The sequence below is a fragment of the Amblyomma americanum genome, chromosome 6 (genome assembly GCF_052857255.1).
Source record: "Amblyomma americanum isolate KBUSLIRL-KWMA chromosome 6, ASM5285725v1, whole genome shotgun sequence".
NCBI lineage: Eukaryota > Metazoa > Arthropoda > Arachnida > Ixodida > Ixodidae > Amblyomma > Amblyomma americanum.
In genome coordinates, this window is record NC_135502.1 from 201,761,597 (window position 1) to 201,788,169 (window position 26,573).

General features: G+C 49.6%; 1 protein-coding gene and 1 pseudogene across 2 annotated transcripts; one reads left to right on the forward strand and one right to left on the reverse strand.

Moving 5' to 3' along the window:
- Positions 1-18,340: 18,340 nt before the first annotated feature.
- Positions 18,341-20,519, reverse strand: LOC144095172 (uncharacterized). Its single transcript, XM_077628959.1, has 4 exons — positions 20,328-20,519; positions 20,083-20,261; positions 19,786-20,002; positions 18,341-19,500 (listed from the first exon to the last, which is right to left on the reverse strand). Exons 1-4 carry the CDS (start codon positions 20,467-20,469, stop codon positions 18,386-18,388), a joined length of 1,653 nt encoding a protein of 550 aa, XP_077485085.1. The 5' UTR covers positions 20,470-20,519; the 3' UTR covers positions 18,341-18,385.
- Positions 20,520-20,810: 291 nt separating this feature from the next.
- LOC144095173 (uncharacterized) lies at positions 20,811-23,026 on the forward strand (annotated as a pseudogene). Its single transcript, XR_013306709.1, has 4 exons — positions 20,811-21,020; positions 21,099-21,149; positions 21,889-21,960; positions 22,032-23,026. The product of XR_013306709.1 is annotated as an uncharacterized LOC144095173 (transcript).
- Positions 23,027-26,573: the final 3,547 nt, after the last annotated feature.

Consider the following 26,573-nt stretch of genomic DNA (forward strand, 5'->3'; position numbering starts at 1 on the left):
GTGTGCATCCAAGGACTCACAAAAAATGGTGGTAATGTGGCATGATATATGGTATGTTGAGGTCTAACATCTCTAAGCGACTCAATATATGAAGGGCACCGCAGTGGAGGGCCCTGGAATAATTTAGACCACCTATAGGGATCCTTAACATGCACTGACATCGCGCTGATCATAGGTGCCTTTTTCGTTACGCCTGCATCGAAACGCGACCGTCGCGGTCGGGTTCGAACCCGGGAAATCCAGCTTAGTAGCCCGAGCGCTCTAACCACTGAGTAACCGCGGCAGGTTAAATGTGTCTTGCCTTGGTGTCAATTACAGAGAAAAGCAAAATATGGTTCGAGTACTCCCTTAAATTATTTGCAAGTTGTAAATTAACTCTTTTTTGGAGTGGCATTCATATGGGCGATCAATTCTGCCACAAGCGAGGGCGACCTTATAACACATCACACCTTCGACAAGGGGCGCGGTGATGCAGCGTCGTGCTGTGGCGGTGGGAAGCACTGTTTGCTCAGCGGAATGAACAATCCTCCCCACGCTCCTATTGGCGGGTACTGGGCGTTTTCGCGCCTGCCAATTTCGATCGCAACCTGCGTTCTCCGGGGGTGGTGAAAACATTAATTATAGAGGTGTTGGCGGTCGTGACCTGAAGGGTCACGCCCATACAACCACTGGGTGGGATGCCTAGTCAGGCACCCCATTGGCGGTTGCCGCAGCCCGGGCGCGCTGCGTTAAGGCCCTTTGGGCCTCGAGGGTGCAGCAGCCGGACAGGGTCGCGATGCCGCGACGTCGTTCGCTGTGCAGCGCAACGCCTCTTGGAATTTGTTCACTTAGTCCGCACATGTTCGTTCATATACATCGAGGCATGCTTGGATTGCTATGTCACACTCGCGACTTGTGCATCTTATTCGTAACATGATATTGTGCAAACTTGCCTTTTCTGCTTGTATTGCAGTGCTAGCTCAAGGATAGCCCTCCCCCCACCCGTCCCTTTCGCATCATCGCTGTCGTCAACGTCCTGTCTGCATGCCCCATTCCGCAGCAAAAATAATGACCATACACACATGTACAAAGCTGCCAGCTCGGCCGCGTGGCCACTCAACCTTGTCTTTATGCTCTTGCGAAGATCAGCTAGGACAACCGAATGAACTGAAAGCCATAACCCGGACCCATGGTATACATATTGTCACGACTGAAGTCACGGAAAGTACACGTTGCCGAGGACCAGAGAATAAGGTCGGCTTGCCGTTCCGATCACAAAGTCACAGAGACCAGCACCAGCGCGCCGCTCGTGCCCACAACAACCGCTTCTTCGTCGTCGGCACCAAACAAGGCTGTCGCGCGGCGCTAGGCACGTGGCATTATTCCCCCCCCGTGAAAGAAAACCGTCCCGATGACAAGGTGAGAGGAAGAAAAAAAAATAAGGTGAACTGTACAATAACGCAAGGTTTCACTTGCAGGAAGCGCTCAGTAGCGCGAAAAGTATGGCTTTAAGCGCACCACATGCACAATTTCAGGCCGCTGGCGTCGAACACTGACGGTCACAGTTCCATCTGGAATGACTTCGTAATTAACGTTGTTTAAGCGGCGCAGGACTTTATAGGGTCCGAAATAGCGGTGTAGTAGTTTCTCGCTCAAGCCTTTGTGGTGCACGGGGGTCCACACCCACACTTGGTCCCCTGGTTCGTAGTGGACTTCCCTGTGCCGGAGGTTATAGTGGCGAGCGTCGGTGGCATGCTGCTCCTTGATGTGCAGGCGGGCCAGCTGACGGGCTTGCTCGGCCTGTTCTGCGAAATGGGCTGCATCGGGTTCGACCGTTTCTTCCCCGAACGGGAGCATCGCGTCCAACATCGTTCGGGCCTCTCTGCCATATACGAGACGGAACGGCGTAAACTTCGTGGTTTCCTGCGGCGCCGTATTGTAGGCGAAGGTGACATACGGCAGGATCTCGTCCCACATTTTATGTTCGACGTCGATGTACATTGAGATCATGTCCGCCAAAGTTTTGTTTAGTCGTTCCGTTAATCCATTTGTCTGAGGGTGATACGCTGTTGTTGTGCGATGCTCGGTATGGCTGAGAGTTAAGGTGTCCCGCAGTAGCCGAGCTGTAAACGCCTTTCCTCGGGCAGTAATGATGGTCGACGGTGCACCGTGTCTGAGCACAATGTCGTTCATAAAGAATGGAGCAACTTCGCCGGCAGTACCTCGGGCAAGGGCCTTCGTTTCGGCGTAGCGTGTTAAGTAGTCTGTGGCGACTACGATCCACTTGTGTCCGTTCGAGGATAAAGGAAATGGGCCTAAAAGGTCCATGCCCACTTGCTCGAAGGGTGTGAGGGGTGGTTCAATAGATTGCAACATAGCGGATGGCTTGAGCGTGGGTTTTTTTCGCCGCTGGCATTGTCGACAAGTCTGTACGTAACGTCTAACGCTCGGAGAAAGATGTGGCCAGTAATAGTTCTGCCGGACTCTGTTTAGGGTGCGTGTAAAGCCAAGATGCCCTGAAGTTGGTTCGTCGTGGCAGGCCACGAGGATTTCGTGCCTTAGATCAGCCGGTATTACTAGCAGGTATGTTTTCGCACTCGACGTAGAATTCTTCTTATAAAGCACCCCATTGCGGAGGCAATACGACGACAACCCCCGAGCAAGATACCGGGGTATTGTAGAATGCCCACCTTCAAGATGGTCAATAATCAGTCGCAGCTCGTCGTCGGCACGCTGTTTGGAGGCGAGATCGGACGTAGTGACTGCTCCGAGGAAGCTATCGTCGTCGGTGGCATCTGACGAAGGAGGGCCGACGGGCGCGCGGGACAGGCTATCAGCATCGGTGTGCTTCCGGCCAGACTTATAAATAACATCGAAATCGAACTCCTGCAGGCGCAATGCCCAACGTGCTAAGCGGCCACAAGGATCCTTTAAGTTTTTCAGCCAACACAAGGAGTGATGGTCAGTGATGACACGAAACGGTCGGCCATAAAGGTACGGGCGGAACTTGGCAGCGGCCCATACTACCGCCAAACATTCTTTTTCAGTGGTGGAATAGTTACACTCTGCACGGGAAAGTGCACGGCTGGCGTAGGCAATTACTTTCTCGACCCCGTCTTGGTGCTGAACTAGAACGGCACCAAGGCCGACGTTGCTCGCATCCGTGTGTAACTCTGTGTCGGCATCATCGTCGAAATGTGCCAGGATCGGGGGTGACTGGAGCCGGCGTCGTAACTCGTCGAAAGCCATCTGCTGCTCGGCGCCCCAGGAAAATGATGCGTCATCTCGAGTTAGGAGAGTCAGAGGGCTGGCCATCTGTGCAAAGTGTTTGATAAAGCGACGATAATAGGAGCACAGCCCCAAAAACCGTCGGACTGCTTTTTTGTGGGCGGGGACGGGAAAGGCAGCAACGGCAGCAAGTTTCTCAGGGTCAGCTCGGATGCCATCAGCACTCACGATGTGCCCAAGAAACTTCAATTCGGTGAACCCGAAGTGGCACTTTTGAGGCTTGAGAGAAAGGTTGGCAGACCGGACAGCTTCGAGAACAGTTCTCAGGCGGCGCAGGTGTTCTGTGAACGTCGGTGAAAAAATTATCACGTCGTCGAGATAAACAAGGCATGTCTGCCACTTAAGACCTGTGAGCACAGTGTCCATCATCCGCTGGAAGGTGGCAGGAGCACAGCAGAGCCCGAATGGGAGGACGCGGAATTCATAGAGCCCATCTGGTGTTACGAAGGCAGTTTTTTCACGGTCCCTCTCATCAACTTCAATTTGCCAATAACCACTCCTGAGGTCAATGGAGGAGAAGTACTTGGCTCGGCGAAGTCGGTCGAGAGAGTCGTCAATCCGTGGCAGCGGATAGACGTCCTTCTTTGTCATACTGTTAAGTTTCCGATACCCCGCAAGGGCACCTTGTGTAACGAGGTGTTGGTGCTTGGCGCCACCACGGACCCTTAGCCCCCTACCGAAGCTGTCATCCGTACCGTGGCGATAGGTTGAAAGGTGGAGGGAAGAAACCTTGAACGGTGGCGGTCGAGGAAGTGGTCAATCCTCGGCCGATGGGCTCCTCGTCTGTCTACCAGGGGGGGGAGTCCCGGGACCTTCCTCTGTGTATAAGGGTGAATCAGAGGCGACAAAGTATTTGGAACCCTTAGCCAGTACATGCCGTATGGAAAAATTTTCAAAAAAATCTGATCGGCTCCCAAAAAGGAGTCGCACCGATGCGAAACAATTGATGCCACAGAAACCAGAAACGTTTCCGAAGTTTTTCATGGTTCACTCAAACACTGATGAACCGGTAGCCAACCTGTCTGCATTTGTCATCGCCAACACCCTAAAAAGCTGTGTAGGCAAAAACTACAAAGCAAAAAAGCAGCGAACCGGAGATCTCCTTGTTGAAATAAACACAAAAGAACAGAGCGCGAAACTGATGTCTTTACAGAATCTTGGAGAAATGAGCGTACAGGTAACCCCGCACCGCACCCTGAACCACTCAAAGGGTGTCATATCTGAATATGAACTCCTACAGAGTACGGATGCGGAAATGGAAGAAGAACTAGCTGAACAAGGAGTAATAGCAGCCCGACGAATAACCATCCGGAGAAAGAATGCTGAAATCAAGACAAAACACATCGTCCTAACTTTCAATAGTACAACTCTCCCTGATTCCATCCACGCCGCATACCTCCATTGTAAAGTCCGCCCATACATACCAAATCCGAGACGATGTTTCAAGTGCCAGCGCTTTGGACACAGCATGTTGGCTTGCCGGGGCAAACCCACGTGTGTCACATGCGCAGAAGACGCACATACAGAAGAAAGATGCGAACGCACTCCAAAATGCATCAACTGCAATGGCGCACATGGCGCGTACTCCAGGTCGTGCCCAGTTTGGAAAACAGAAAAACAAATCATAACTTTGAAGACCACAGAAAACCTGTCCTACTTTGAAGCAAAAAAACGCGTCTCTTTCCAACAGAAAGGGACATACTCCGAAGCGGTGACGCGGGGACTGCCGCCGCCTTCGGTTTCTGTCGGCACACAGGTCGATCCGAAGGACCTGGGGTCGACAACCAAGTCCCCACCACAGAAGTCAATGACACAGTCCACAGGGCTGAAAATTTCGCGGGAAGACCACGCGATCCTCGCCGGAGGCCCTCAGGCCCTACTTTCAGCAGTGGCATCCTCGGCGATAGACACCCAGAACAGCTATGCTGAACTGGACCTGTCGCCCCACCCCTATAAGAAGGCAACTACTGGCCCAAAAGACTCTGCCGCTGGAGCAGGGCCTGGTTCAGCGGTGCCAGCAAAAAAGACGAATGCGAAGGCCACGGGCCATCGCAACCACGAAGCATCCTCCACGTCCACCGTGGAGGAGATGGATGTCAGCGAAAGTCCGCGGACATCTAAAATACACGCATCCGCGGAATCTCCGCAGAAATCCGGCGCCACGAAAGTGGCGATGGATACAACTCCTAGTCCGCCACCGCTGCAGCGGCGGCGAGACTCCCTAGAGAAAAAAGGGAAACCACGAATCACTGCTCCTGAAAATAAGTGACTTTCCCCAATCCCCAACTTATCACAATGGCATATCTAATACAATGGAACTGTAGAGGTCTACACAGAAACTACACAGACATAACCGATATGCTCAAAACAATGGCACCTACAGCTGTGTGCCTGCAAGAAACGAACCTTGGGCCACAGCACACAAACATCTTAAAAATATATAATATTTTCCGGAAAGACCGAGAACAAGCTAGCCGACTCTCAGGAGGCGTCGCTATCATTACGCAAAGCGATGTCCCTGCAAGAGAGGTATCATTAAAGACGAACTTAGAAGCGGTCGCAGTAAACATCATTAGCCATAAAACAATAACAATATGTTCTGTGTACATACCACCACACAACACAATAACTATGCATGACCTAGAAGAACTTCTGGGACAGTTGCCTGAGCCATATGTCATAATTGGGGATTTTAACGCACACTCCTCATTCTGGGGAAGTGAGCATACTGATTCCAGGGGTCAGCTCATCGAGGATTTTATTCTTTCAAATAGCATATGTTTAATGAACACTGGAAAAGCAACGTACTGCTGCCCCAGCTCTGGAAAAATGACCTGCCTAGATTTAGCGTTTGCATCACCATCGGTTTTTAATGATTTTATTTGGGATGTTTTAGACGACCCTCGGGGAAGTGATCACTTACCTACAGTTTTAAAGCTAACATCAGCTACATCCATCATCCCTACGAAGCCACGGCGATGGAAAATTCACTTCGCCGATTGGGCACTTTTCAGAACGAAGGCCACACTAGAAAAAGAATATACCGAAACCCTTACTATAAAAGAACTAAATGAAAAATTTGTCACATGCTTAATATCTGCAGCAATAGAAGCCATCCCACAAACGTCTGAAATTGCACGAAAAACACATAAAGTTTGGTGGTCAAACAATGCTCATCGGCTAAAAAGCAGCAAAACAAGGCTTGGGGCAACCTTCGCAGATATCCCACTGCAGGAAACTTGCTCATCTTCAAAAGGGCTAGAGCCAAAGCACGATACATCAGACGCAACACAGAAAGGGCATCATGGCAACAGTACATATCCTCCATAAACAGCTCAATAACATCCAAGAAAATGTGGGAGCAGGTGCGGAAATTCACTGTAAATTTTACTCCATTCACATTTCCAATGCTAACAACACCCGGTACTCAAACAACATTAGAAGAACAGGCCAATATATTGGGTGAGCATTTTTCCACAGTTTCAAGCTCATCCAACTATACACAAACATTTAAAAAGCACAAAACAATAGTAGAAAAACAAAAACTTCCCTTTGGAACATGCATACACGAAGACTACAATCAGGTTATTACAATGCAGGAACTAAACACAGTAGTAACATCCGGTAAAATGACAGCACCAGGCCCAGACAATATACATTATGCCATGCTTGCTCACCTCTCTGAGACTGCCATAGAGGCTCTCCTAAAATTTTTCAATAAAATATGGATGAGTGGAGAAATCCCCCAAGCATGGAAAGAAGCAATCATAGTACCCTTCCTAAAACCTGGCAAGCCACCAACTACTCCCACCAGTTACAGGCCAATAGCACTCACTAGCTGTATAGCAAAATCATTCGAAAGCATTCTAAACATCAGACTAACCTTCATACTTCAGTCCCGGCAACTTTTAGATATACACCAGTGTGGTTTTAAAAAGACATGTTCCACAACCGATCACATCGTTCGCTTTGAGAACACAGTTCGGGAAGCGTTCATCCACAACCAGCACTGTATCGGGGTCTTCTTCGACATGGAGAAGGCTTACGATACCACGTGGAGGTTCGGTATCCTCCGTGACCTAGCGGACCTAGGTATCCGCGGCAGGATGCTGAGCTGTTTGAATGACTTCCTAACCAACCGCACGTTCCGAGTCCGCCTAGGTGCAACCTTCTCCAACATTTTTACACAAGAAACTGGCGTACCCCAGGGGTGCATCCTCAGCACGACCTTATTCATCATCAAAATGAACTCAATAGGAAAAGTAATCCCAAAATCCATAATGTACTCTGTTTACGTAGACGACCTCCAAATAGCATGCACGTCATCCAGCATACCCACCTGTGAGCGACAGATACAAATAACAATAAATAAACTGGCTACCTGGGCAGATAGAAACGGATTTAGATTTTCCCCTCAGAAAACAGTAGCGGTTCTGTTCTCTTTGAGACGAGGCCTACAGGCCAACCCCACAATATATCTAAACCAAACCCAATTAAATACCTGTCAAACAAGAGCATAAATTTCTAGGGATAACTTTCGATAAAAAGCTCACTTTCTTGCCACATATAAACACCTTAAAGAAAAAAGCTTCCCAAGCCCCCAATGTGCAAAAACTACTGTCAAGAAAACGCTGGGGATCTGATAGGGCATGCCTATTACATATATATCGTTCTCTGGTTCGCTCTAAGTTAGACTATGGGTGCATAGTATATGGCTCAGCAAGACCGTCCTACATAAAACGACTAGATCCTATCCACAATCTTGGTTTAAGGTTGTCTTCTGGTGCTTACAGAACTTCACCAATAGCAAGTCTGTATGTGGAAACGAATGAACCTTCCTTAGAAGATTGAAGAACTGCACTAACTTGTACATAGAAGCAAAAGATTACAGTCACTGACCAAGTCATCATCATCATCATCATCATCAGCCCTACTACACCCACTGCAGGGCAAAGGCCTCTCCCATGTCTCTCCAATTAACCCTATCCTTTGCCAGCTGCATCCACCCTTTGCCTGCAAACTTCTTAATCTCATCCGCCCATCTAACCTTCTGCCGCCCCCTGCTACGCTTACTTTCTCTTGGAACCCACTCCGTTACCCTTAAAGACCAGCGGTTATCTTGCCTTCGCATTACATGCCCTGCCCAAGCCCATTTCTTTCTCTTGATTTCAACTAGGATGTCATTAACCCGTGTTTGTTCCCTCACCCACTCTGCCCGCTTCCGATCTCTTAACGTTACACCTATCATTTTTCTTTCCATGGCTCGCTGCGTTGTCCTTAACTTAAGCTGAACTCTTTTCGTTAGCCTCCACGTTTCTGCCCCGTAGGTGAGTACCGGTAAGATTATGCTGTTGTACCCTTTCCTCTTGAGGGAAATTGGTAAACTGCCACTCATGATCTGCGAGAATTTGCCATATGCGCTCCACCCCATTCTTATCCTTCTAGTTATCTCCCTCTCATGATCCGGATCAGCTGTCACTACCTGCCCTAAGTAGACGTATTCCGGCACCATTTCTAGACTCTCGCTGCCAATTGTGAACTGTTGTTCCCTTGCTAGGCTGTTGAACATTACCTTGGTTTTCTGCATGTTAATTTTTAGACCCATCGATCTGCTCTGCCTGTCTAACTCGTTGATCATGATTTGCAGTTCACCTCCTGAGTGACTCAGCAAGGCAATGTCATCAGCAAATCTCAGATTATTTAGGTATTCTCCATTTATTCTTATTCCCAACTCTTCCCAATTCAGGCCTCGAAATACCTCCTGCAAACATGCGGTGAACAGCATTGGCGAGATCGTGTCTCCTTGCCTGACGCCCTTCCTTATTGGAATTTTATTGCTGACTTTATGGAGGACTATAGTAGCTGTGCAGTTGCTATATATATCTTCCAGTATTTTGACATAAGGCTCTTCTACCCCCTGATTACGCAATGCCTGTATGACTGCTGAGGTTTCCACTGAGTCGAATGCTTTCTCGTAATCAATGAAAGCTATATATAGAGGTTGGTTATATTCTGCGCATTTCTCTATCACCTGATTGATAGTGTGAATATGATCTATTGTAGAATATCCTTTACGAAAGCCTGCCTGATCATTTGGTTGATTAAAGTCTAACGTTGCCCTGACTCTATTAGCGATCACCTTAGTAAATACTTTGTAGGCAACGGATAGTAAGCTGATCGGCCTGTAATTTTTCAAGTCCTTGGCGTCTCCCTTCTTATGAATTAAGATAATGTTTGCATTCTTCCAAGCTTCTGGTACAGTCGAGGTCATAAGGCATTGCGTATACAGGGTGGCTAGTTTCTCTAGCACGATGTCTCCTCCATCCTTCAACAGATCTGCTGTTACCTGATCCTCCCCAGCTGCTTTTCCCCTTTTCATTGCTTCTAAGGCTTTCTTTACTTCATCTTTCGTAACTGGCGGGATGACGTATTGCTGTGCACTGCTGTCTTTCTCATTAGCGCTATGATTACATTGGCTACTGTACAGGTCTGTGTAGAACTCTTCGGCTACGTTAACTATCTTATCCATATTTCTAATGACATTGCCCTGCTTGTCTCTTAATGCATACATCTGGTTTTTACCTATGCCTAGTTTCCTCTTCACTGTTTTTAGGCTACCTCCGTTCTTTATAGCATGCTCAATTCTCTCCATATTAAACTTCCTTATGTCGGCTACCTTGCGCTTATTTATTAACTTTGATAGCTCCGTTAGTTCTATTCTATCGGTAGTGTTAGATGCCTTCATGTTTTGGCGCTTCTTAATCAGATCTTTCGTCACCTGAGATAGCTTCCCGGTATCTTTTCGAACTGTCCTACCGCCTACTTCTACTGCGCACTCCGTAATTATTGATGTCAGGTTATCGTGCATTGAATGAACATCAAGATCATCTTCCTCAGTTAAAGCCGAGTATCTGTTTTGCAGCGCTATCCTAAACTCCTGTGCTTTCCCTCTTACGGCTAACTCGTTAATGGTCTTCTTCTTCGCTAGCTTCTTCCGTTCCCTCTTCAAGTCTAAGCTAATTCTAGACCTTACCATTCTATGGTCGCTGCAACGCACCCTTCCGAGGACGGCCACATCCTTAATGATGCCAGGTTTAGTGCATAGTATGAAGTCGATTTCATTTTTAATCTCACCATTGGGGCTCTTCCAGGTCCACTTCCTGTTTTCTCGTTTGCGGAAGAAGGTATTCATGATCCGTAAATTATTTCTATCCGCGAATTCGACTAATAACTCTCCCCTGCTATTTCTAGAGCCTATCCCATAGTCACCTACCGCGTGGTCGTCAGCCTGCTTCTTGCCCACCTTCGCATTGAAGTCACCCATCAGTACAGTGTACTGCGATTTTACTTTATTCATTGCTGATTCTACGTCCTCATAGAAGCTTTCAACGGCCTGGTCATCATGGCTGGATGTGGGTGCGTAGGCCTGCACCACTTTCAGCTTGTACCTCCTATTCAGCCTAATTACTATAGCTGCTACCCTCTCGTTAATACTGTAGAACTCCTCTACGTTGCCAGCTATATCCTTATTAATGAGGAAACCCACACCTAGTTCTCGTCTATCCTCTAACCCGCGATAGCACAGTATGTGTCCGTCCTTTAGTACTGTATACGCCTCACCTGTCCTCCTAACTTCGCTAAGCCCTATCACATCCCATTTAATTCCCGCTAGTTCCTCGAACAGCACTGCTAGGCTAGCCTCACTAGCTAAAGTTCTAGCGTTAAACGTTGCCAAGTTCAGATTCCAATGGCGGCCTGTCCGGAGCCAGAGATTCTTAGCACCCTCCGCTGCGTCACAGGTCTGACCGCCGCCGTGGTCAGTTGCTCTGCAGCCGCTGGGGACTGAGGGCCGAGGGTTAATTGGTTTGATCATAGAAGGTTGTGGCCAAGTACTACACCAGGGTGGCCAAATCCTGCTCTGGTGAGAGAGTGCGTTGTCGGTTCTGGTCACCGAGATAAGGCCGCACTCCAGGCCTGGTTATGCAATTCCATCGACACGCGGTTTTTTTTTTTAACCCGGTGGAGAATTGCGCGGCACCAGGATTTGAACCCCGGTCCTCCTGCACGCGAGGCGGATGTTCTACCTCTACGCCATCGCTGCATCTGACCAAGTCAAAGTAATGACAAATTGACGTTTCGGAACCCGTACGGGTTCCTTGTTCACAATGAGGCTAAAATGGCAGTGGTCGAAACTTAAATACCCAGAATATGACGTAATGACTGTATGTACACGGGTGGCATCGTCCCTTCCTTCCGGTTCATAGTATCAGGTGTCGTCTGGATGAATGATGACTCAAGCAAAAGCCGTGCCGTCAGGTTCCGCTCTTTGGAAAGAATTGCGGCGTTGTCCCAGGCGATATCATGCGTTTTTTCGTGCGCGTGCTCGGCAATCGCATTGGAAGCCACTTTGTGGTTATCAACATCGCGCTGATGTTCTTTCAATCTTCTGGGGAACTTTCCCGTTTCGCCTATGTAAACGTGGTTACAATCACCGCATGGGATTCGGTAGACAACGCCGGGAAAGCGGTTATCTGGCAGGGGGTCCTTGACATTCACCAGCATACTTCGAAGTTTGCTGGAAGGCACGTGTCCGATGCGCAAGTTATATTTGGCGAAAATACGGGATAAAGCTTCGCTTATACCCCGTACATACGGAATTCCAGCAGTGGCGGTGAAAACCTTACGACTGGAAGGGCTCGGCTGCAAAATATTTTTCTCGATCCTTTTCACAAAATGGGTATAAGCGAAGCTTTATCCCGTATTTTCGCCAAATATAACTTGCGCATCGGACACGTGCCTTCCAGCAAACTTCGAAGTATGCTGGTGAATGTCATCTGCGCTGCAACCGTAGTGTTGTTGTTCTACCTGCCGACAAAGGGAACGCCACTGTGCTGCTAGACAAGACAGACTACGAGGAAAAAATGTGTGGCCTGCTTGAGGACCGAACAACATATACCGCCCTGGCGCGCGACCCTACTGGAGTGCTTCAAAGGAAGCTACAAGAGCTCCTGGCAGATACCTTCAAGTTCGTGCCCCCGGACAGGAAGAGGTTATACTACCAACTACTGTGCACAAACGGCTCCGCGCCTGCTATTTATGGGCTACCCAAGATCCACAAACCAGGCGTTCCTTTGCGGCCCATCGTGGATTTCAGCAGGTCACCTCTTTACAGCCTTTCCAATTACCTGCACAGTGTAATAGGCCCCTTGTCCGGTAGAACCGCAACACATGTGGCCAATTCCTGCGACTTTGTTGAAAAGGTGCGCAACGTGCAACTGGACGAAGAAGATATAATGGTGTCCTTCGACGTCACGTCACTGTTCACCAGCGTGCCGGTCAGCCTGGCCGTCTCTAAGTGCGAAGAGCTTTTGCAGGGGGACACCACTCTCGCTGAACGCACTCCGTTTGACGTCCCAGACCTTTCTAATTTACTACGGTTCTGCCTCAGCAATACGTATTTTACATATTGCTCAAAGTTTTACTCGCAGACACAGGGCACTGCCATGGGCGCCTCAATTTCCGTAACGACCGCAAATATTGTAATGGAAGCATTAGAAACGGAAATCCTCAGTAAATTCACACCTCAACCCAAGGACCCCCTGCAAGATAACCGCTTTCCCGGCGTTGTCTACCGAATCCCATGCGGTGATTGTAACCACGTTTACATAGGCGAAACGGGAAAGTTCCCCAGAAGATTGAAAGAACATCAGCGCGATGTTGATAACCACAAAGTGGCTTCCAATGCGATTGCCGAGCACGCGCACGAAAAAACGCATGATATCGCCTGGGACAACGCCGCAATTCTTTCCAAAGAGCGGAACCTGACGGCACGGCTTTTGCTTGAGTCATCATTCATCCAGACGACACCTGATACTATGAACCGGAAGGAAGGGACGATGCCACCCGTGTACATACAGTCATTACGTCATATTCTGGGTATTTAAGTTTCGACCACTGCCATTTGAACCCGTACGGGTTCCGAAACGTCAATTTGTCATTACTTTGACTTGGTCAGTGACTGTAATCTTTTGCTTCTACTAATGCCTGACCAGACGAGCTTTCGTCGAACCCTTGACTATAACTTGTACATACATCCTCAAAATCCTTTCTCACCCCAAACATCTCTGTTACTCAATCGTCACGAAATGCCCATCCAGAATACTCTTCAACAACAAGCCTCACGCAATTAAGCCGTTGCTCTTGCGCTTCGAAGAAAAATGCCAAGCACTAAACATACTAAATGAAATTAAAAATATTGCCCCAAGATGCGAAGCGCTACCACCGTGGTACACTCTTCCCACAGTGTGTGACGTCACACTAACACGCCTCAGGAAAACTTGTACACCATACGACCAGATAATACAAGAATATCTAGCACTACAAGAAAAATACAGAAATTACACTCCATTTTATACTGACGGGTCAAAAACTCATGCTCATGTAGGAAGCGCAGTAATACAAGGAAAAAATGAAAATGCAGTACGACTTCCCTCATGTGCTACAGTTTTCACCGCGGAGTGTTATGCTATTAGTGTTGCGGTGCAGAAAATAACAAATGAAAACATCAAAAACAGCATCATCTATACAGATTCACTGAGCGTCCTTACAGCATTAAACTCTAAAAATGCCACGGAGCCACTGATTGGAAGCATCATACATAATATAGTAAAGGTCACAACACAAAAACATGTTATAAAATTGTGCTGGGTTCCCAGTCACGTTGGCATTCAGGACAATGAGAGAGCCGACATGTGTGCTGCACAAACCAGAACCATGGAAATAAAACATGTGAATTTGCCTCCTAGGGATTACATGAAGTTAGTGCATAGCAGACTAAGAGACAAGTGGCAAGCTTCTTGGGAAAATGAAGGACACAACAAGCTGCATACCATAAAGCCCATTATAAAAGAATGGAAATCATGCCACCATAAAAAGCGTTTTATCGAAGTAATTTTATGTCGTTTACGCATAAGTCACACACACATCACCCATAACTTCTTATTAACAAAAAAAGACAAACCTGTGTGTGAAATGTGTGGTGAAGAGCTCACAGTAAATCACATTTTAATTTCTTGTTCGCATCTTGAAGAACTTAGACAAAAAGTTTTTACGGTATTTTACAATGAACACATTCCATTTCATCCCGCATTGCTTTTAGGCGAGCAAACACTCGTCGAATTTTCACTTGTTTGTAAGTTTCTAAAGAAAGCCAGTGTTTTAAATCTATTATAATGTAACCTCTGTACACTTGACATAGCATCATCTAACCTTGTGTTTGGCGCATGATAGCCATAGTTGCTTATGCGCCATAAAACCCCATACAACAACCCCATACAACAACAAAAGTTTCCGATAGTCAGCGCAGGAACGAAGTGTTCCGTCTTTCTTTTTAACGAGGACTACAGGCGACGACCATGGGCTGCTTGAAGGTTGAATGACGCCATCGGCGAGCATCTCCTTGACTTGCTGTTGGATAGCGTCTCTCTCCCGAGGAGACACACGATAGGGCTGCTGATGGATGGGTCGAGTGCCTTCATGCGTGATAATCCGGTGTTTAATGACCGACGTTTGCTGCACTTTAGATGAAGACGTGAAGCACACACGAAACTCCAGCAATAGATCTTGGAGTTGCCTCTTTTCAACGGAGGAAAGGCTAGAATTGATGTCGACAGCGTGTACGGCATCATACGGTTCAGTGCTAGGCGTAGCTTCCTCTGAAGCAAAACATTCGGCGACTCCGTGCAGATGGTCGACGTAAGCGATGACAGTGCCACGGAACAGATGTCGATGTTCATTGGAGAAATTGGTGACAAGCACCTCCGTCTCTCTTCCACGAAGGAAACAAAGACCTCTTGCCACAGAAACTCCCAAGGCGAGTGAGAGGGAGACATTAGGCTCAACAACCCGGAGGCCGTGACGTGGCTCCTCACAAGTAACTCTGGCGAGGATGCTGGCACGTGGTGGCACTGTGAGGCTATCATCGGCGACTCGCAGCGTGGAGTGGGACCCGCGGTACTCATACCTTTCAGTGGCCAGTTTGGCGGAAAACGTCACCAAGCGGTTCGGTAGATCTATAGTGGCACCGTGCTCACGAAGGAAGTCGATGCCATGAATAACATCACGAGAGCATTCGCGTAGAACAAGAAAAGTCGCAACAAATGTGCAGCCTCGCACCGTAACCCGGGCTGTACACATACCCAGTGGTGCAACCACATGTCCGCCTGCCGTCCGTATGTCTGGTCCGTTCCATGGCGTCACCACCTTTTTCAGTGTCCTTGTAAGCCGCCCGCTAAGGATAGAATAATCGGCTCCCGTATCAACTAAAGCGCTGACCTCCTTCGTGTCGACGATAATAGGGATGTCCAGGGAGACCCGGCCAAGACCAGGGCCTGTCGACGTCGGTTCGGAGTGAAGTGAGCGGTGTGGCGGCGGAAGCTGGACGGCGGTTGGGTGGTCGGCGTCGGGACAATTTAAGCGACACGGCGGTGATAACTGGTCGGCGATGCGGACGACGTCGGGGCGATCTGGTCTGTGCGGCGAAAACTGGACAGGAATTCGGCGTTCGACGTCGGGGCGAATCGAGCGGTGCGGCGGTGGAAGCTTTACGGCGAATCGGTGTGCGGCGGCCTCGCCCCCAAAGGTCGCCGGAGATAGTTTTCCCGATGAGGGCTCGAGGAACCATGGCGTCCAGCGCTATACCGTGGCCCAGAAGGCGAAGAGCGACGAGGCGAAGGCGAGCGCGACTCGCAACGAGGAGAATGTGGCAGACTACGCTGGCGGGTGACGTACTCGGCGATGTCCTGAGGCCGCTGACCAGGCCGTGGACGAGGGCTGTCGGGGGAAAATCCTCTAAGGCCCATCTGACGATAAGGGCACTGCCGGTAGAGGTGACCTGCTTCGTCACAGTGGTAGCAGAGAGGGCGGTTATCTGGAGCGCGCCAGAGATCAGTCTTCCGGGGCGCCTGGCGCCGATCTGCCCAAAGGGGCAGCGGTTCCGCAGCGTGCACAGCGACCTGAGGTTGCGTGTAAGGCGAAGAGGTAGGTAGCAGGGCTGGGCGGCGTGTGACATCAGCATAAGTCATCCGCTGGGTGGGGCCCGGGGGTGGTGGTGGAACGACTGTACTTGTCGGTGGCGTGAGTGCGTTCTGGACCTCCTCACGGATGATGCTGGCCAGGGAAGCTGCACCAGGAGTAAATGATCCATGAAGTTGCTGGAGCTCCTCGCGAACCACGGTGCGAATGAGGTCGCGAAGGGAGCTCATATCTTGCCCGGGATTGTAGTCGGTTCGGTCAGACGGCGGTAGTGTGGAGATGGAATTCAGCGGCCGACCGTACTGGCTGCATCGCTGCTGTAGCAGTTTCTCCATGGTCACAGCTTGAGCCAGAAACGCCGCGACTGTGGTGGGCGGGTTCCGCACGAGGCCGGAAAAAAGCTGTTCTTTGACGCCGTGCATCAGGTGCCGCACCTTCTTCTCCTCACTCATGGACGGGTCGGCGCGATGGCAAAGGCGCGTGACGTCTTCAACGTACATTGCGACCCCTTCGTTCTGACGCTGAACTCGAGAGGTTAGGGCACGCTCGGCATTCTCTCGGCGGTCACTGTTGGCGTACGTACCGAGGAGCTGGCTTCGGAAGGCCGGCCACGTAGAGAATGTGGCCTCGCGGTTCTCGAGCCATGTCCGAGCAGCGTCTTCAAGGCTGAAGTAGACGTTCCGCATTTTCGCAGCGTCGTCCCAGCCGTTAAACGTCGCGACCCTTTCGTAGTGAGCTAGCCAGTCCTCGGCGTCTTCAAACTGCTCACCGTGAAATGGTTTAGGGGTGCGTGGGGTCTGAAGGATGAGACAGGACGAAGGGGTGGAAGGGACAGTCATGGTACGGGCGGGCGGTGTCGTTGCCACAGCTAGGGTCTCTTCGTCAAGAGCGAAGGCCTCGGGGGGCAAGCCTCGGAGCCGTCGGCTGGTACGATGAACAGGAGTGGTCACGAGAGGCGGCCGCGTAGGATCGTCCGCAGGAGAAGGGATCATCGATGGCACCTCCACCAGTGTCACGACTGAAGTCACAGGGAAGGTACACGTTGCCGAGGACCAGATAATAAGGTCGGCTTGCCGTTCCGATCACAGAGTCACAGAGACCAGCACCAGCGCGCCGCTCGTGCCCACAACAACCGCTTCGTCGTCGTCGGCACCAAACAAGGCTGTCGCGCGGCGCTAGGCACGTGGCAATATATATACACTTCCCGTCAACCACGCATTCACTCAATCGTGCACTATTTTCTGACCATCGATGTTTAGAGTTGTACTATGGGGGTTACGAAGGTGATTAGTGGCAGTCATGCGTGTCCTCATCATTGTGTTATGCACTTTGCAAATAAGTCAGCGCTGCTCACTCTGCTTATCCTGAAAACTTTATGCTACAAACTCTTCACAAAAACAAACACCCTTACACCCCTGGAGACCTGTGGGGTGTATTTTAATAAATCAACCCTATTAACACCCAAGAAATAAAATCTGGGTGCAGAATGGGTGTTGGCTTATGATAACACCCTTTTCACGGAAACGGGGGGTGTTGCAAGGGTGTTTTAATAACAATATTCCCTTAAGGGTGCAAGTTGGTTTACAGTGTATAACTGGCGAATTTAGGAAATGTACGTGGTCTCTGTAACCTTTAGTGCATTTCTATAGAGCACGTTTCTTGAAAGGACTTATAAACGAATCCGACCACATGGATCTGTTGAAGCTCCGCTCTGCGCAGTTGGCCTTGTTATAACTTTAATTTGGACTAAAGCCATATATATGTTGAAGCGATCGCTTCCGTAAGCAGCCTAGCAAAAAATCATTTAACCCAAAGTTCCTCAAAGTTCCTGTGAGCACTTGGCTATATGAATAAACCTGAAACGTTTTCTGTTTTCGGTTCGATACTATAGAGTACTTACTTACCCGATGGCCTGTGCCTTTGATCAAACTAAATGATGCAAGCTCCGTGCGCTTGGGAACCGAACAGTTAGTTTGCCAGTACTGCGATAACAAACTTCTGAAGCTGAAAACTATTCTTGAAAAGCTAGAATGAAAACAAGTAAAATGGCTGAATGTTTTTATTAGGCAAAAAGTATTCATTACGTTTACTTGAAGGTCTTAAGTAACAACATTTGCTCGAACCGCCGGTCCGAAAGAGCCCCGCGATGTGGGCGCGCTATAAGGGAGGCAAATGAAAAAAGCCTCTCTACAGGAGCAGACGAGCACGTCGCAGTATTATACTTGACGAAGGCGCCTCTTATCAGTGGATAAGAATGAAGCATAGCCACATCAACTCGAGGATCTTGTAAATAATTGAGAAACTCAAGCTTCACTAACGCCTCCTGAGAGCTACGGCTGGTTATACCGCTTGTGTCTTCAAATGAAAAGAATGCGTCAGCTGACGCATTTGATGCTCCTGGCGCCGATGATCCTACTGCCTCGCGTGCGGAAGAATGCGCAGCTTGTGCTGTGCTGACATAGTCGACAACAGCTTCTTCTGTAAGCTTCTGAGCATGACGGCGGAAGTCTTCCATTTCTGCTGGCAACCACCGCAACTTGAAATAGGGGTGTAGAACAGCAGCAACTGTTGCCTCTTTTGCACTCGGTTTCATCTTCAAAAGATGGTCGAACCTGCGGGTGAATCCATTCCTAACTGCATCCAAAAGTGGCTTGCAATAAACATAGTCTGCAGCAGCTTTCTCGTGAAGCTTTGATTCCACTTGAAGAAGAGTTGGGAGCAGTTCTCCGAAGAAGCAGTCAGCTTCAGCTTGGAGGCGTGTCAAAGCAGAGGCGATGGGCTGCAAGACATCGCAGTACTCAAGCAGAAAAGCGAAGTCCCTTTCTTGGAATACTTGTAGCTTGAGAGTGTTGCATAGGTCTCGAAGCTTGTCCTTAGATCGAAGGTCTTTGATGCTGTCGTATAAAGAATTCCATCGCATCACACACGGTGTTTGTAAAGAATGCCCTAAGGCGCTCACGATTATCTCGGACGACTTGGGCCTTCGGGCGCAGTTCCAAAGTGCCGAACATTTTATCATGGCAGATGAGTGAATGCGCGCAAATGACACTGTCGACAAAGCTACTTTAACGTCGGAAACTGCCACAAGACTTAGTGTGTGACAAGCACACCGGACATGACGAGGCAATGTGATTTCGCCATCTTCGAGGCCAAGATCGGGTTCTGTCACCGACTCGAAGGACAAGTCGTCTGCGGCTCCATCTGCCAGAAAGAAGGTGCTTTCATTGAAAACATTTTCCTAACAACTTTCATAATTATCACACGCTTTAGAAAAAAAAATGGTTCACCACCCATAACACAGCTCAATCAAAATAGAAAGTGTTCTGCTTTGCTAGAAACCACATTTTATAACATTGGGCTCATTTTCTGACGTTTACTTTTTATATTTTAGCCACCGAATTCGTAAAAAGGAAATCACCCGCCTTGGCGTCACAGTAGAAAATACACTGGCGGGTATAAGCAAATGATTTGCTTTGTACCACTTACCCTCATCGATGATTTCGGAGCGTAAGCCAAACTCCTTAAAAGCTTTCACAAAGTTGCTGGCGTTGTCGGTGACGGTGGCTACAATTTTGTCATGGGAAATGTCGAAGTCTTGTCTGATGTCTTCAAGTAATTCGCCGATTTTGTCGTAGGTGTGACGTCCAGCAAACCTTCTGCAGGCTAATGCCAATGATCGCCGTGAGAGAGAGTTGCGATCAATCTAAAGAACGATAAGAAGAGTGTATGCTTTAGCGCAGGCTTTCTCAACTGCACTATTTTTCAAGTATAAAAACTGCTTACCCAATGAACTGTGACCCCCATAAAGCTCCGGTGAGGTGTAGACCAGATGTCAGCGGTCGTCGCGACATAATCTTGGTCAGACAGTTTCAGGCGTACGTCGCCCAACATTTTTTCCCATTCTTCATCAATTCTTCGTCCAAGCGTTCGTCGCGAAATCACGGTGCTTCCCGGGCGCAAACCTACGAGTAAGGAACAAAATTGTCTTGATAACTATCAAATCTCCATATTTAGAGGGGAGAGCGTACCTGTTATGAGCGCTACGAAGCCTGGCTCCTCAACCGTCGATAGCGAATGGAGACCGTCCACCACAAACCTAACAATTAGGTTATCCACTTCGGGTACAGACAGTTTACTCCTGGTAGAACAAAATAGTTTTGTTTGGAGCATTTTCTCGTTGGCGGTGTCAGCTTTCCTCTTTGTAGTTGTTTTTTTCCAGCCTTCTTTGTACACTTCGAAACTTTGCAGCTCTAAGGGATGTGCACGCTGAAATGAAACGATACATCTTATTACTTGCTTGCTCGCAAAGGGCATATTGTCGAAAAGTCAACAGAAAACAGGTATATCTCATCCCAAAGAAACATTGCATCGTTGAGAGGCACGAGAAAACACTGACATACAAATATCGGTTTCCATTGGGCGAACAGGAGCGAGCAGCTGGAGTAGTGCACGAGAGCAGAGGGTACGCGGGTCCTTGTCTCGCGAATGGAACATACACGCTGCCCCGAGAGCAGAGCAGCACGGGAGAGCGCGTGACGTCAAGTGTCATGTGACCAAACTTTTTCCCGCGCTCGCGCTGTCTGCATCCCGTCGCGCGCTCGCGGCAGTCAACAATCCGCGCCAGTTTTGTGTCTGTCGCCGTCTTTAGCTTGCGATGGGTGAAGAAGCGCAGCGGCTGTTCATGGCCATGGTAAATGCTTCACCGCTAACTGCTACACCAGGTAAGCGTCGTCTATCCTAAAAATTGGCTGCGAAACATAACAGCGCTAATACCAGCGCTTTCTTTGTGTTCACCACAGCTGCCATCGATGCCTTGGCCTCTCGTGAGAACATTGAAGAGAGACCCGACGGTAAGTGACAATAACTACTATGCATGGGGCCATATCTGAGGATTGTTTTCGTCCATTTCTTTCATTGCTCACAGTTTCTCGCGCCGAATGGACTATTTCGGATAACGGAGGCGTCGCGGCGTGACGCAACGACGGACGAGAACGGCGCCGCACTTTCTCGCTATACTGTCAAACCTTCTTATGCAGTTTATTGCCCCTTTTATCTGTCGATGCGCCCAGATTGCTGTGTATGCCTGTTTGACTAAATACGTTATTAACCAAGGTGCGATAGTAATCCGCTTGTTTGCCGTCATCTAATTATGCGGGTGGACCAACTGACTAATTTTTGTGGTTACGTTGCGGCGCAGAAAGGAGGTGCTTGGCAGAGTTTTCGCAGTCGCAATTGTATGCAAGGGCGTCCGCAGAACTTTTTCCAGGGGGGTGCACGCGATGGCCGGGTATGGGGGAGGCAGTAGGTTAGCACCAAAAAGGAACTATTTGTGGTCTAAACTGCGCACATGAAACAAAAATTAGAAGCAGCAAATTAGTTCTAGGCTTGGAGAACAAACATTAGAATTTATTAATTAACAAAGAATTGAAATCAATAAGCAAAATCTGATAACTTAATATCACCTAAGCTTGCTAATCAAGCTGTGTAGTTGTTTTCTACTAGTGCATGAATGATATCCGTAATTCCCGAGGGGGCGGGGTGGGGCCACCGCCCCCTTCCGGACGCCCATGATTGTATGTTCACGTGCAGAGAACACCGCTGGGTCCGATGCCGGCGAGAGGGGACTGCAGCCAGCGCCAGGAGTGAAAAGAGGCGGTGGAGGTGAGCTTGTGCCAACTGCACTGCTTGAAACATTTTACGCTTTTAGTAAACTGGCCTTCTCTTTATTTCAGCTCCTGAGTGGACACCAGGAGAAACTAAACTTATGTTAGATTACTATTACAAATACTTTCCTCAGGTTGGCCCTTTCAAAAAGTTTAAGAACAAGATGCTTTTTAAACAGGTTTCCCAGGATTTGGCCACTGTGCTTCGATGCCACAAAACGCCACAGCAATGTGAAAATCGTTACAAAACGGTGATGAGGCAGAAGAAAAAGGCAAGTGATAACAATAACAAATCAGGTGCTTCACCTTGTCCTGTCCCATTTGACGATGAAATGAGAAAAATTCAGAGCATAGATGACAGTCTTGAACCAGAGGTTCAAAGGGACTCTTTTGGAGTGACCTACAAGCCATCGGCATCATCAAGCGCTGACAGTTCAGCTGATCCGCCCTCACCTCTACTTGAGAGCTCCAGTACTGCGACGAACAGTTCAGAAAGTGGGGACAGCACAAAAGGGTCGGCAGAAGTCAAGAAAAGGGAATTCCGCGCTAGCACCAGTCGTATGCAACAGATGCCATTTTTTTTGACCAAATGCGGGCTATTAGAGCAGAGCGAATGGCTCGCAGGGAAGAACGGGAAAAAGAAAAGGAGAAGAGGCGTGCTGAGCGGCGAGCTGAGCGCACTCAAGAACGCCAGGAACGTCGCGAGATGCACGAAGACAAACTTCAGCTCATCCGCGAGGCCCTGGGGCTCAGGCAATAAAGACAGTGCACTTCGAATGAACATGTTTTGATGACTATTTCATACACCCCCTGTGCACGGCCAAAAACAAGGCTTGTTTAAGTATTGCCTCAACTTTTATTTCACGTTTAGCACTGTGCTTGTGTGATGACCCCCATAATGCGCAGGTCCACACGGGACGGAGAGGCAAAGAGACACCGTATGGCTCAGTTTAAACAAACAGGTATATTCAATAATTACACATGGTTAAGGTTATACATCAGAGGCTGGGGCGTCCGAGCTTACGTGCCGACGACTTCATGGGGGCGATGGAGTGGCTCCGGAGTTGGGCTCGAGCGGTTGCTGGCAGAAGCTGCACGCCGTCGGGCTTCGGCGCTGAAGGCCCTCTTGGCGAACGATGTCGTCCTCAGCTCAGACTGGACTGCATCCGTTTACATGTGCTTTTAAGCACTTGATTAACAAAGGACTAAGGGCGGTCATTTCCAGTGGCCCGCCCAAAGCATCAATTCTCCAATCCAAAATAACATGCGAGATGGGGACAACCCCTTGGGTTGGGCTTAGCCTCGAACCCAGAGTCTGTTAACAATACAAACTAAATAAACAACAAAAACGCCACCACTCTCTCTCAAGTGAGAGTATACACAGGCTCTCTCTTCGGAGCTAATTCACTAGCGCCTGTCTTTCCACATTCTTGGCGAGTACTGCCTGTCCGCCATGACAGGTGTCCGTCACGGCCCTTCTGGGAATGCGCTTTTGTTCACGAGGCACGGCGGGAAGCTGTGGGTGCCTTCCCGGCGATAGCCCACGTCGAAAGGGGAAGGAGGGAAAGAATGTTGTCTTCGCGGTAGCGCATAGCGTCGGCTGTGGTACGGCGCGCTCTGGCCCGCTGACAGCTCCCTTGTCCTGGAATGTGCCCGGGAGGGCCGCACCTGGAACGGCCACGCAAATTGGGGAGGATAAAGCCTGTTTCCCCGCGGCGGCGGCGGCGGGTCCGGTTGTTCTGGTCGTCACTCAAACAGCATGGCTGGGTAATTGATGATGCCGCTGTCACGGCGGCGGGTCCCTTCGTTCTGGTCGTCACTCAAAGTGCATGGCTGGGTAATTGATGATGCCGCTGTCATCTGGGTCTCCGTCTACGCCGCGCCGTGGAACGCGGAACCTCGCAGCACACAAGGAATGTCACACTCGCTCACCCTCCAGAAGAATGTTCTCCGAACATTTGAGTCCTGCAGCTCCCCTTGTCTTTCTGAATCGCCTCGCACAGTGCGTCCGACAAAACACTTTTCGCTGCACTCAACACCACTGCACAACACCAATGCCTCCGCTGTCATAACTGGCGTCTCCAGGGGCAGCACTGATCTTCTTTTACAGATAAACATGAAACTCAGCACCCAAGCCTCTCCTTTCTAGTCCAAACTGGACGAAATAAATTTACCACAGTTACAAAGGAGCTCCCACTTCTAGCACGATCACGGCACAGACAAAAATATAGATAACGAAAGGAAGTAGGGCAGGTTCTGCATGCGCTCCGCATGCTCTCCTGTGAAGGTGTTACTTAATGACAGAAAGGTTTAACTATTAACTCCGATAACTTAACACATACGCATATAGCAATGTTATGAGCTGCGGCATTACACAATTCTAACCAGTTCACAACTCCGCTCTGTTTACGCCATTAGTCCGACTTAGCTTTCCGATTTCGCAGCGGATATCGGCCTTCATGAGTCATACTAAGTAAGTCTGTGCCCCTTTGTCTGCTTTGGGACTCGCGAGGGCTCGTGGCAGGAGCCTCTCCTGGCGTTATCTGCGCGGCAACCTCGCGCGCTTCTTCTTCTAGCAATGCATGAAGTAAATCCGGTGGCATTCCGGCCGTCACCTCGGGCGCCTGCCGAACAAATGCAGGAGAGGGCGTTTCTTGCGAACTATCTGCGCGCTCCGCTTCACTTCTGTCCCCATCAAAATCCGCGCTTACCCTTTCCTCATTTCGTGAATACTGAACCGGTGCCGACTTGAGGCGATTTGCGTGTATCCTTATCAAACGCCGGTTCACGTCTCGGACTCTGAAGTTTACCGGAGAAAGCTTCTCGACAACCTCGCACGGTCCTCTCCACTTCGTCTGGAACTTACGAGCTAGCCCAATCTGCCTTTGGCAGTTTTCAATGTACACGCTGTCCCCCACATCAAACGGCGCGTCTCTAGCACTGCGATCGTGCACCTCCTTCCTGCGCTTCGCCGCTTTCTTTAAGGACTCCTTTGCGATGTCCCTCGCCACTTGCAAGCGCGATTCTAGCTCAACCTTATAGTCGTCCAGTGAAGCGTATGGGACACGACGGGGGCCCTCTGGCACTTCACTAGGCTGGTCCGGGTCTCGGCCGTAGAGAAGAAAGAATGGCGATTCGCCCGTGCTCTCGTGTGCTGCGGAATTGTAAGCAAACATTGCATACGGGAGCCACAAGTCCCAGTCCCGCTGGTCGCGCGAAACAAAATGCGACAGGAACCCGGCCACGGTTTGGTTCAGTCGCTCCACCGCGCCGTTGCAAGCCGGATGGTACGGTGTTGTCTGCTTCTCAGCGATCTTAAGCAGCTCGCAAACTCTCCTCATTATCTGCGACACGAAGTTCGTTCCCCGATCTGTCAAGAGTTGCCTCGGGGGTCCATGTCGGAGCACGATCTGTTCGACAAATGCTCTTGCAACCGTGTCTGCCTTCTGATCTGGGAGTGCTACCGCTTCCGCGTATTTTGAAAGGTGATCGACAAATACTAAAATGTACTTGTTTCCGGAAGTGGTCGTGGCAATGGGCCCATTATGTCCATACCTGTCCGCTCGAAGGGAGCCGAAACCTCAGGGAACGGCTGAATTGGAGCTGGTCTTCGTCCCTTGGGTGTTTTTCTTTCGAGACAGGAATGACACTTCGCACAGTAGTCTCTAACATCCTGTCGCATGCCACTCCAAAAGTACAAACGCTCCACACGCCTGCGTGTCTTCGCTACGCCAAAATGACCGGCGCATGGCGCATCGTGAAACGCGCGAAGAACCCTTTCTATCCACGACCGAGGTATGACGACTCTCTCCCAAGCGGTTTTCTCTGGTCTCCCTTTCCTGGTTGGCCTCGTGCGCCGACACAGGGTGCCGTCTTTGCCAATGAAATAACCTAGCTGTTCGGGGTGAGACGGTGCGTCCTCTAAGCTTTCGATTATTCGCTTCAGGTCCGGATCTTTGCACTGCTCTGTGCGTAATTCGGCGGGGTCGACTACGGGGACAAACTCATCTATAGCTGCCACGGCAGCTGTGCAGCTGAGTGCATCAGCATTCAGATGCGTCTTTCCTGACTTGTGCTCAACTTCAAAGCAGTATTCCTGCAGGTGTAGATTCCATCTAGCGAGTCGCGAGCTAGGGTCCCTGACACTCATCACCCATTTCAGAGGATGGCAGTCTGTGAATAGCTTGAATTTGCGGCCGTAAAGGTAGCATCTGAAGTGCTTTACTGCCCAGACAACGGCGAGGCACTCCCTTTCCGTAGCTCCGTACTTTTGCTCTGTGGGGCTCAGCTGTCGGCTAGCAAAAGCAACGGGATGTTCTTTGCCCTCGATAACCTGAGATAGCACGGCACCAACTGCGAACTTTGACGCATCTGTGGCCATAACGAAGGGCAAACTAAAATCCGGGTGGCGCAACAGCGGTGCACTCATTAGCTTCCTTTTCAGGGCCCCAAAAGCATTCTCCACGTTTTCGTCCCAGCGAAAGGCGACATTTTTGGCTGTTAAGGCGGTGAGCGGCTTAGCGAGCTTGGCGAACTCCTCTATGTGCCTTCGGTAGTAACCGATCAGGCCGAGAAACTGCCGGACCTGGCGGACGCTAGTCGGGGATGGAA

What these genes read in the sequence shown, in the direction of transcription:
- LOC144095172 (XM_077628959.1), bottom strand. Translation starts at nt 20,469, where the DNA reads ATGCTCCAAACAAAACTATTTTGTTCTACCAGGAGTAAACTGTCTGTA. An exon ending in TGGGGGTCACAGTTCATTGG is followed by an intron (nt 20,003 to 20,082) that starts GTAAGCAGTTTT and finishes ATCGTTCTTTAG; the next exon opens with ATTGATCGCAACTCTCTCTC. An exon ending in CTCCGAAATCATCGATGAGG is followed by an intron (nt 19,501 to 19,785) that starts GTAAGTGGTACA and finishes TCTTTCTGGCAG; the next exon opens with ATGGAGCCGCAGACGACTTG.